Genomic DNA, 12,449 nt, shown 5'->3' with positions numbered 1-12,449 from the left:
CTGGCAGACAATAATAGCAAGGTTAATCTGGTTACATCCTAAGAAGCAGAAATTGCCCATATAGGCAAAAGACAACATGGTGTGTTCTGAGGCAAGTGTCACTCTCAGTTTCCTCTCCCCGTCTGCTTTTGTCGAGCATGCAGTCTTTGTATTAGATGCACATATGGCTTTTCCACTTGCTAGGTTTTTATAGTGTTTGGTAGTTCAGAGGTGGTTTACTCTTCACCCTCAGATATGTGGCTGAGGCATTATGTAATTATATAAATGAATGTTGCTACAAGACAGCTCAGAAGTCACCAAAAATGCCATTAAAATTTATAATAAAGATGTTGAGAAATAGCATACCACTTTCAGCTGCACCCACAGCCCCAGTCACCCCAGCAAAGGAAGAGCTGCCCAGTGAGATCACCAGGCTAATTAAGGAGAGGGGTATAGGTTATGTCTCTGAGTGTCCAGATGCTTGCAGGAAGCACCTTCCTTCCCTATGCACAGGGTTTATCAACCACTGCACCTCTGAGACCCAAAGATCGCTCTCCTTAAGAAGTGAAAGTCCAAGGGAACCAGAGGCTGTGGGGCTGTGTGTGACCCATCCTGAGCTTCCTCAGCAAGTTGGTGCTTTTGCTTCTCTCCAAACCACTGTGGCTGCTCAGAACACTTGAGATTGCTATGGCATGGGTCTGATGAGCTCAGCCCTGGACAGAACAGCTCTATCCCTGCTGCCAGGATGGTTCTGGGAGTGCAGTGTCCTCAAAGGGTCCTGATGAGACTCTTTGCATCCCTCAAGGGAGGACAGTGCCAAGTCCCCCCATATCCTGGCTCTTTTCCACAGGGAAAACCACAACAAGAGCTATTCCTCTGCTGCCTCTGTGCAGACAGCAGTACTGAAGCACCACCGAACACATTTCCCTTTCAGCCCTCACTTGTTTCTCCATTTCAAGCAGATCAGTGCTGAATATTTGCTGGTATCAGTGATGGGACCGGTGCACTTCTCAGAGCTTACTGCTCCCACATGGCATCAGTGCCCTCCCCATCCCACCCACCCCACATCATGCATGCCAAAACCACAAATCCACCAGAGAAGCTCTAGTGGTCTCTCTAGCTGAGACCCTCCCAGAAACCTCTCTCTGGAGCTGGCAGGGCTTGTCTCCAAGTCTGTATGGACAGTCACAGTCCAGCTGCATAACTGACTAAGAAAAGAGAGAGAAACTCTGCAGTCCCTCATGCCACAGCATCCTTGAAGCAATATGCTACATTCCCCAATTCTCTGTTGCTAGAATGACACTGACACCCTCCAATCCAAAGCAGAAAACAAAGCAAATCAAAGTAGCCCCATTCACTGCCCCAGACAAAAACCATCAGCCAAGCAATAGTGCTAATGTGAGAAAGAAAATCCTCAGACCACAAACAGTGCCAATGATCCTTTTCAATCTGACACCAAAAAAATGAAGAGCAGAGGCCTCAACTTGCAGCTGCTGGCAAACATCTGCTGCTATGTGTCACGCCACAATGTCATTACCAGTGTCTAAGACCAAGTTTCCTGATGAGTCCTTGCTGGCTCTGTCTGGCTGCATGGGATGTGGTCCAGCACAGATGCTGACAAGCACTGCCATGGATACTCCATTCCTATGTATTTGGAGGACCAAAATTAAAAAGACTCTCTGCAATAGGGCACACTATGAAATCCCAATATGACACACCTCCACAAAGGCAAAGTAAGGCTTAAAATATGAACGTCTCTTCATAACAGTGGGAATGCTTTGGAACCCAAGAAGAAAAGAGCCTAACTGGGGATGACAGGTGTCTGCTCTTTTAGAGGTTTTGGATCAGAAATTAAAAAACAAAAAGAACAAAGAAATTGTGATAAACAATTTCTCCTTGATTCCTCCAGGGATCTGAAAAGACATGAGACCTTGGGCCTGCCATCAGTTTTCAATCTCTTTTTTGCTCAATTATTTCTGTCTTTTAATGACACCCTTTCCTACCTCACAGCCAAGAGAGCTATTCCTGATCTGCAGAAAGACTGCAAAAGACTAAGTTTCAAAACCCAGAAGAGAACATCATGCTGGTTTTACTTCAGCCAGCAGGCACAACCTAGGCTCTGGGGATGCTTCAGACCAACATGAAACATAAGAGCAAATATTAATGCTTCTGAACCTCACATCTTCCCCTTGCCTTCTATTAATTTTTGTCTCCTATTTCAAAAAACAAGCATTTAGAATTGAAACGTGATTATATAAGCCATATTTTTCTAACGGCATACCTCAGACAACATTAAAGCTAAATGGAGTCATATCAGACACCGTGAAGTTTTTATTGCCGAGACAGAACACAGAAAATTACATTACATCAGGCTCTGTCAGACAGCTTACAATAAAATTCCCGGGCATGTCTATTTATCTCACAGTGGTTTTGTTTGCAACCTGCTTACCCAGACTTGAATTGTACTTGGACCCTTCCTTAGCACCTGTCAGCATCCAGGTGTTTTAAATAAATAAAAAATAAATAAAGGTGTCAATGCCACTCTGCAAATTAGGAACTGCTAAGAGACAAGCAGGAGGCAGTAACATGCAGTAACAGCTCGTGGGAAGTGGGTGGCAGAGCCAGGTATTACCATGGAAAGGTGCCATGGCTGGCACCAGCCCTGGTGTGCTGACAGAACAGGGGGCCCAGCACATTTTCATTTGTGAATGGCACATGTGGCTACAAGTTAAAGGAAGTGCCTGGGGCAGATGGGGGAAAACCAGCATCAAAACCAAGGACTGAGAGCACAAGGCCAGCCTGGCATGGGAGAAGGGAAGGCAGGGAATGCAGCAAAACCCTGAAGCATGGTGTCCCCATCAGAAGAATAGCACAGGCAGCACCGAGGGCAAGCACTGGGCTCACACAGACTGATGGTCCTTTCAGAACAAGAAATCTCCCTGCACACAAAGATGAGTGGCTTTCCTGGGTGATCACACACCCAAAAAATCTCCTGTTACCACCAGCCTGAGAAATTCTTTAGGCCCCCTCTTGTTTTGCATCCTGGGCCACACTTCCCTCCCTGCGCTGGGGCACCTGGAGCACGACAAGACTCCTGGCTGACATCCACCCTCCTTTCCTGCAAGGTCCCTTCCCTCCCTACCACATCTTCTCATGTCCACAGCAGCTCTGCCATTGCCACCACGTGTGGAGCTCCTGAGGGAGCCCAGCTCCTCTCAGGGCCCCGCAGGGACAGGGCTACCTGGTGGCACTCTGCCAGCAGCCCCAGGGCTCCTTGCTGGCTCCTCTGCAGACCACACCTTTTTGTCACCCTACTGTAGATGATGCCAGACCTCTGATTTCTGAGCATGGGACACCCTGACAGGAGCCAGGGAGGATCCCTGCATGTCCTGTCTGCCTGGCAGGTGATCTGATGGTGCTTGGCTGTTGTTACTCCATGCCTACTGTGCAGAAACCTGCCAGCACTCAGCTCAAACCCAACTACCAGCTCCTTCTGGGGCACTTAAATGGCTGCACAGTCCCAAAGACATGGTGAGCTGCCCTGCAGCTGCAAGCACCTGACAGCCTGGCACCAGGCACCAGGAAGATTCCTAGACAGACCCAGCTCCCCAGCACAACACAGGTCCCCAACAGGCAGTTCAGAGCCATCAGTACTCTGTATTAGCATCTTCCTTATCAAATCAAGGGACTTTATTGCAGATGATAATCTCCTTTGGCATTACTTAATTTGCTGCCTTTAATCACAGAGAGCAGCTGGTCATGTAAACATTCAAATCCATGAATTAACTGCTGGGTCCACACGGGAGCCAGACAGAGCCTGTCTGTGTGTCTCAGCCTCCTCCTCCTGCATCTTCATGTGCCCCCAGCATGCATGGATGTCTACTTAAGTAATAACAAGGACTTACATGGCACTTTCTGATAATTAAAGAAACAATTTAACTCTTTCATTGCTTTCTCAGCTAACATCACAGACACCCAACAAAAGAATGACTCCTCTCCCTGGCAGGCACGACACAGCGCTGGCTGTACGGGCTGTGCTGGGGCACCCAAGGGAAGGGAATATTTCAGAGAAAAACAAAGTCAGGACATTGTTTGCAACTGGATGTCATTACAAACAGGAAGGGTGTCTTTTCTCAGCACTGAGTTGATGGAAGCTGCAGACTCGGGAGGCTCCTTGGAGCATGCAGAGCCGGTGAGTCAGCCTCCTCCGGCCCGGCCGCGCTGGGGAGGGCAGTGCTCACTCCACGGGGGCAGCTGGGATGGGGCACGCCGGTAGAATCACCAGCGACAGCTGCAGCTGCCCCTGGCACTGTGAAACCCTCACCAACGTGACACTCGCAGAGCAGCTTCAGCCCGTAAGCACCTGACAGAGGAAACAGAACAAGTCCGTCCGGACAGAGCAAGCAGACAAGTGCACTAACTCTGACTGACTCACAGGGGCACTGTCAGCGTAAGGATTTCCAGAGGTGCTACCACTTTTGACAAAGGAACGCCAAGCACATTTGTTTTCAGAAGGAAGCGGTGGGTATTCTTAAGACTTTCATGATTTTGAAGCGAATCTGATTTGGGGATGATGCAGGTGAAAGCCTCTGTGTGGGCAGAGGATGCATGCAGGCACAGGAGGGTACCTGTGCACCCCTGCATGGCCCATTTGAACCTGGCTGCCCATCCAGACCTGTGGCAGAGCACAGGTCTCTTGTGCCTCTGCCTTTCCCCTGACCCACTGCCAGCCCCACACAAGAGTACATGAAAAATGAACATGAGAACCTACAGCCGACCCTCAAAGCAGATTAATTTTTCTTGCTTCCTGTGATTACCTGTAAGGGCAGATTATGGGCACGGCCACTCAATGCCTCTTTTGCTGATCAAAACCCCCAAATTTGTCACTGCCAAACTTTGTGCTGGTTAGCTGCCATGGGGAAAAAAGCCACCCACTGCTCAGAGCCTCTCTAACAGCAGCAGATGAAGGGCAGCTGCTTTCAAAAATGGATTGGTTTGTTCTCAGCTGCTGGTGATACAGCCTGAAGCTTCACCATAGCACTCCATAAATCCTGACAAACCTTTCATTTTACTTTGTCTTCCAGAGCTACTGTTGCTGCAGCAGCAAATCAGGCACCATGAATTTCTCTTTTTGTCTGCTCAGTAATGTCCTGGTGGTATCAGTGAAGCCAGTGGGAAGGAGCTGCCTTCTGCCACACTGCTCATGCTTCTTTCAATCCTTGCTTCCCCCTGCCTAAAAAGGCACCATGGCCACCATGGATGTGGGAAGGTGAGAAACCAGCCTAGAGTCATCCTCTGACACACACCAGCTGAGCTCAGCTCACCTGACAGTGACAGGGGATGGGGACCAGGGACAGGAGAAGGCAGGGGACCATAAGAGCACTGCACTGCATGGGTTTCTGAAGTAACAGAAGGGGCTGGAGGCATTTTGAGAGGCCACAATGAGATGCTGAAGATGTAAATGCAGTCCTGGGGATGCCAGAGGCACTGGGCAGCCAGGGACCTCCCTGCCCAGGGGTTCATGTAGCACTGTGAGAGGCTGGGGCTCCTTGCTGACAGTGCAGGGGTTGCTGTGCTGTGCTGGGACACCTTGGGGCCCTGTTAAGATCTCCAGTGCAGCAGGTGACTCTGCAGGGGCAATCAATGCTCCAAGGGCTCCCCTGACTCTTCTGGGGGCATCTTCAGGACATCACACTGAGAACAGTGTGGTGATCTTTAGCCATTTCAAGCTTGACTTGAAAAGTCAGGTTAGCTTTGAGAAGCTGATCCAGTTCTTCTCCCTGAGAGGAATAGATTTACTCCCATGTAGGATGAGAAGGAACTACAAGACTTGTCCAGTGTACCCCAGTGCAACCCAAGACCAGGCTTGGGCCACAGTTACATCTTCTTGCCTACACCAGGTTGGTTCAGGGGCCAGCTTTGTCCTTCCTCTGCAGGAAGCTGAGGAGAGATAGTTACCTTCTCACTTTTCTCCTGCCTTAGCCCTTGTACTGAACAGCATGGACACCACTGTCTTTCCAGCCAAAAGGGAGAGACAGGACTGTCACTGGGGTTCAGGTTTAGCTATGTTCCCTCACATTCCCTCTCCTCACCACTGCTCTCACAGGCTCAGCAGACAGCCAGCACTTCAGCCAAGGACTCATCATCCCTCCCCACTCCTTCTAATGGCTTCTCTTTACACCTACAGACCACAAACATTTGGGCTTGTTTTTGTAATAGCAAGTGTGCCATCTGGCAAAATGAAATACACTTCCCCCGAGTATCTCTACAAGGCAGAGGTACAAAATGTGACTTGTGGCAGCACGGTGGGAATCAAGGGAAGGGGCTGGTGCTGCCAGAGGTATCTCCTAGGCTTTGCATTCTTCAAGAAGTGGGCACTGTAGAAAAACACGGTCAAAAACAGTGTCAGGAAACCAGAGAATCAACAGCCCTCTAAGCTGAGTGCTCTTCATTACATAACCACACTACTTGCATTTTCCTATGGGTCTGGTTGGTTTTGGAATAGATTTAGAAGGGAAAAAGAAATTGTGTCTCCCCAGTCTGGTCTGTAGTCTATACAGACTCCTGAGAGAAGCAGCTTTGAACACTCTAACAGAAACCTCACTTTTATCTGGAGACACTTATTGAGGTCCTCAGGGCCTATATAAAAGCTGGATATTGGCATCATCAGGATTGTCGTCTCAAAAAGCCAGAGATTGTCTCAGCTCACACAGAGTGTATCTGCAGGTACTTTCCCCAGGGATTCCCAGTTCCAGACCCAAGATGGTCTCCAGTCACAGCACCAGCAGACACATCCTCCTGCACCCAGATGGGAAACTACCAGGATCTCCTGCTCCTCAGCTAGGGAACACTACAAACCTGGTACGAAAACGTAAGGAAGGGGAAGGTGTTTGCCTCTGTCAGGTGCTTACGGCAAATTCTAACTTAACACGTCACACCCACACACCTACAAACACACATTCACATGTTCACCAAAAGGTGGTCAGGGCCACTGTGTGTGGCACAGAAAACAGGGGACACCCACTAGCAAGCCCTAATGACAGCCCTGGCATTCCTCCTCATTGACAGCAAAGAACACATTTTTCACATGCCTTAGGAGTCAATGGTTATTGCAGGCTGATCTTTATCTCAGCATCTTGCTTACCCTCCAAAAACCCTAGGAAAGCTGCTGCCTGTTGCCTCCTTTCCATCACTTTGGTCATCTTATCTACTCCTTCCTCTTGGAACCACAGGAAGAAAAACTGTGGTGTGACATTGCTCCTGTTATCAGGGAACCAGTCCTCTGCTGATGAGCCATCTGTGCTATGGCCTTATCACAGCACAGACCTCCCAGTCCTGACACAAACCACACATCCTGTGGTGTTTACCCATTTCTTTGCTGCCAGTCACGTCTTTGGCCATCAGCACGGGCCAAAGCATCCCCTCCTCTAGAATTCCTGCTGGTGTTTTCACACACACTTTCCCACCCACACTCCATCCACACTATCCTTAGTATTTCCATTAAGTTACTCCCACCAAAGGCAGGATTCCCATTATAAATCACAGATACACTGCTAACTGATTTTTAGCCAGCCAGGCTAGCTCTGACTACTAGCAACAAGCTGGTTCATGTTTAATGGTGTTCTTTGCCAGTGTGGATAAATGGTGCCTCCAGGCAGTTGCTTTATGAGCTTCTTAAGGTGATGGTACCACTATAGGATCCTAAGCAGCCCTCAGGTCTCCTCCTCATGCCTGGGCACTGAGATGGGTCTGTGGCACAGCAACAGGGCAGCAGGCAGGTACATAAAATTCTGCAGGGAACATATGTCCACATGTCTTAGGAGCCAGAGCACCCATGAAGAGGCCAAAGAGAGAGATGCAAGCTCTGGACCATGCCTCAGCCCCCACACGCACCCTCAGCTGGGCTGCAGGGCTCTCAGATATCCCCCTGGATGTGGGGGGAGTGAGCAAGCAGCTGTGTGGGGTTTAGTTACCAGCTGCAGTGAAACCATGACACCCAGAGGCCAGGTGGGCCACGGAGTCCTCAGCAGTGCACGGCTTACAGGTGCCTCAGAGAGCTCTCATCCTGGGACATCAGCTTACAGAGACCGAGCAGCTCTGGAGGCTGCTGGCAATGGGAAAAATGGAGCCAGCCTATCCAGCTTAGTCTCATCCCAGGGAAATGGCAGGTCCCATCAGGAACTTGTTGCTGCCTTCTCTCATGAGTCCAAGCCAGAGGAAATCACCCTCACCTCCCAAAGGACCCAGGGAGCCTCTGGTACTCCATGAAATGATGCTGGGTGGCTGTTCCAGAGCTGGAAAGATTGACTCTGCTATCACTTCAAGCTAACATATATATCACACCTTCCCCTGCGAAGGACAGGGTCTTGTAGGCCAGACTAACCCCAAGGACTGCTGCTCCTGGATATTTGGTAACCATGCAGACTACAGAGCAAATCTATAACTACCAGTGTGTGTGAAGCCCAGTGCACAGAGCGCAACTGTGAGTGTCTTCAGCTTCTGCATCTCGAGGGTGCACTGGTGTCCCTGATCCAGGACACATCAGAAACACCCAGCTGTGTCCTTAACTGGGATGTGTCAGACCCCTGGAGAGATGCCTGCTCATTACCTGTGTGACAGTGACAGGGATGAGCTGGGGAACTTCCCAAAGAGTTACACAGGCAGTGCTGCTGATGGAACCCTGAACGGATGTGGCAGCTTTGAAGCTGACACCAATTGTCCATCACTCACCCACATGAAGCTTCTGCAGGCACAAAGAAGAATGATTTCTCACAAACTCATGCCTGCTGTCTGTTAAAAAAAGTCACAGAGAAACCCATATACATCTAAATATCCACTTCTGGACATGCTCAAGTAATTCTAAGATGTTTTCATGAATCTGTGATCATTATCCTCATCACAAAAACAGTGTATTATGTCAAGCCACAAACCAAAGGGATTTTGGTAGGAATAAGTAAATGAATGGCTACATAAGTATCTGAGACGATGTGGATTTAGATCCAAAGCTGCTTTTGTTTTTTCTCTATCAACTTCCTGCAAAAAGGTAGAACACAGCTAGGGTGACAGATGAAAGTGAATGCCACACAGCACCCAGGCCTCTCCATAAATGCCAGGTGCCATCTCTTCCTTGAGGAAGGAGAGAAAACAGGGAAAAGTAGCCAGGAAGGGCTCCAGCAGGCAGGACCATCTGCCACCAGCCCTCACACAGCCCCAGTGAGCTGCGGGGGCCAATGCTCAAGCAGAAAACTCTCCTGCCAGCTCCCATCCCAGCACAGCTCCTCTGCAGAGAGCTGCTGGACGTATCCCAGCCTGACTGACAAGATAAACATAAAATCGTGAGTAGCAGCACTCCTTGGGGCAACCAGCACAGGCTGACTGAGCACCGTCAACCTGGACCAAAGCTGGGGATCAAAAGCCTAAGCACCAGGGAAGCAAAGAAAAATCTCCAAAATTGTAAGGGGCTGGCACAGCCAGACAAACATCTTCCAGGTTCAAGTCTCTCTGCACTCCCTATAAAGTCTCCTGTCTTCATAAATGGGGCACAAAGTTCCAAAAGTGAATATTCACCTGGACAGCTTTATCCCTCTTTTTTTTAGCTTGAAGCACCTCTATCCATCCTGCCATTTAGCAGGGATAGGAAGGGGATATGCTTCCATACTTGAGTATTATTTATGCAAACTTTATTAAATTATCATTGTGCCCACCTTTACAACTGTAAGAGATACACTAAATCTAGAATATCAGAACGACTTTTTCCCAATCAAGCAGCCAATACATAGACTGCTCCTGCAGGACCTGCAGCTCTGCTGACCAGTGTCCCAGACATGGAGCAGGGAGGTTCTCCAGCTGTGCTGCCATCAGGATCTTGCTCACATTCCTAACACTCACAGCCCACTCCCACCAGGACTCTCTGACTGTTTCTACACTCTTCTTCTAATCTGGAAAACAGTATCACCACACAAGCCTAGTGGCCCAAGCAGTGAGGGAAACATCTGGAAGGCAAACACCTGGCAGGGCTCCTCAGCCATGCCTGGCACACCAGCACAGATTCCACCTTATGCAAGAGGCTTCAGTCAAAGTTCTTCTGTGGTTTGAGAAGCAGTGCAGGCAAACTCATTCATTAGGAAACTCAAACCTTATTTGTGATACAGAAAAACCTAAGAACTTACTCACTAAACAACCCTTTCCATGCACTGCCAGACACCTGGCACGCTCCATCCACAACCAGCTTTTTACTGCAGGCACAGGGCATTTACCAAGAAGAAGCTGCAGGTGTAACAAGCATCACCCCAGTTTTAAAAGATTCACAACAGTGACTGTCAGTTGACTGAAAACCCACGCTGGGAAGTTCAGGCAAAGATTAATGTTCCAGGGGCTCCCCACCCTCCCAACATCTGCAGGTTTTAGCTGCACATTTGTAACCCCAGCTTCAGGGTGAGCAATCACTTGTGAGAGCTGCCCTGCAGTTGTCACCAGCCCCCTGCAGCCATGCCCACTTCTGGGGAAAGCCAAGGCTCTGCCTGTGAAGGTAAGGAAATGTCTCTTACGTTTTGCAGGGCGTCTTGGTACTGTGGCAGTGACGAGAGCTGTGACTCAGAGTGGTATGGGGACAATCCTTTCCGCAGAGTCCTCAGGTCCCCCGTGCTGGACTGCTGCAAAGACAACACAAACCAGGACAGGCCACGTTAATGAGAGGAACGAAAGCTCTGCCCCTCCTCATGTCCTGGCTGCTCCCATGACCACATCTGCCTCCTGACCTGTTCTCTTCACTTCTCCCTGCACCAACAGTGACAGTGAACACTGTAATAAAATTATTTTTCCATGTCTAGTTCTAGAGAAAACACCTGCAAGCAGCTGGAGGTGAACTGCTCAAGGTCTGCTACATGAAATGATACAGGAGGAAGGCATTTTTGTTTTACCTAAGTTCCTTCATGCTCAATAAAAAACATTTGTTAAGAAGCACATAAAAAATATTTTGAAGACTTCAGATTAAATCAAAATCGGCAAAAAAATCCACAAACCCCAAACAAACAAAGCAACCAAAAAACCCACCCAAAAATCCCACACCAGGAGACATTTTCTAGAACAAGGCTTCGTAAACAGTGCTACTATCATTCACCTAAGCTTGCAAAATGTGTGTTGACAGGAACAGTTTCTTATTTGGTTATAAATTTGCTTGCACCCACGGTCTTAAACATAGTCAAATAAATGAAGGTAGTCAATATGACCCTAAAAACCAGATAAATGCAACCAATAGTCTGCACTCACAGGGGAAGGAGCACTGGAGTTAGTTAGGAGTACTGAATAATCTCCCTGGGAAAAAGCTTCTGCCTTGTGCTTTTAACTCTCTTTGTAATCTTGAAATATGAAGAATGAGAAGTGTTTCTCATTTATAAAAGTGCACCCAGGAAAAGCCAATACACAAGCAGCCAAAATCAAAGGTCTGGGAGAAGATTCTATCTTTATCACCAATAAACATCTCATAAACTTTTCATATTTTTAAGAGTATCAAACAGTGCACTGTCCTCTATTTTAAAATTAAAAAATCATGACCTTTCAGATTTTTATGCTCTATTAAGACTTTCAACTCCCATTTGCTACAGAAATTATGTTTTCTACTTCAAAAGAACCAATGAAAATTCATTGGAGCAATAAAATTTAACAAGAAATCTCAAAAATCAGATCAATTGTATGTAAAAACCCCACAGTAAGCCAAAGGCTTGAACATAACAGAGACTTTGGAGACTGTTGTCATGCACAGATCTCTGGAAACATTGGAAGTTCATTTCCATTTCCTGCTCAAAGAGAAGAATTGGTGGACTCTGTGTGTATACATTATTTTCTATCAGTGTCATATATATTTTCTTGCTGCTACATGGCCTGTTTTAGTTGATATTCAGCTTTGATTTTATTTCAAAATGTTGTTTTCTTAGGTTTAAACTTCTACAGTGACCCAGTGCTTTCACAGTCATTCTGGAGCCCTCACCCTATCAACTTTCCTTTTATAAGCTGTGAAGAGAAGGGCAGTTCTCAAGAAAGCCATCATGAGAAATGGATGCCAGTCCTGTATGACCCAATCTGCTGGGAACTGCTGTGTCTCACAGGGAGTCAAGTGATACAGAATGAGTTCAGCATATCAGATATCTGGGATTCCCCTGAATTTACAAAGAGAGAAGATGTGGCCTGTATTTCTTTCACATTTCACAACAGAGAGTCAGAGAGAGAGTCAGAGATCTGAAGGAGATAACTCCTTCTGAAGCTGCAAAGTGACTGCTGCAAAACTGAGTTTCCACTATTCCTGGGAGGTATATAATTTCAAAGAAAGGTTAGCAGGTCACTGTGGAAGATTATAAGAAGACTCTTAGTTTACTGGCAGTGTCCCAGGCATGTGATGTCTCTTGGTGGTTACCCTGAAAGGATTTCACCTTGGCTGGTTGTGCTCCCACGTCCCTGCTGTGTGCAACCCCTTC

At 47.9% G+C, this 12,449-nt stretch overlaps 1 protein-coding gene across 2 annotated transcripts in view; it reads right to left on the bottom strand.

Moving 5' to 3' along the window:
- CCDC85C (coiled-coil domain containing 85C) overlaps window positions 1-12,449 on the bottom strand; it is a 110,095-nt gene that overhangs the window by 15,673 nt on the left and 81,973 nt on the right. For both annotated transcript variants that reach the window (XM_064423424.1, XM_064423425.1), the window contains one exon: window positions 10,527-10,631. In XM_064423424.1, coding sequence (XP_064279494.1) covers window positions 10,527-10,631 — 105 coding nt within the window. The remainder of the gene's footprint in view (window positions 1-10,526; window positions 10,632-12,449) is intronic.

This window comes from Passer domesticus, chromosome 6 (genome assembly GCF_036417665.1).
Source record: "Passer domesticus isolate bPasDom1 chromosome 6, bPasDom1.hap1, whole genome shotgun sequence".
Taxonomy (NCBI): Eukaryota; Metazoa; Chordata; class Aves; order Passeriformes; family Passeridae; genus Passer; species Passer domesticus.
This window is presented reverse-complemented; position numbering and strand designations above follow the sequence as displayed.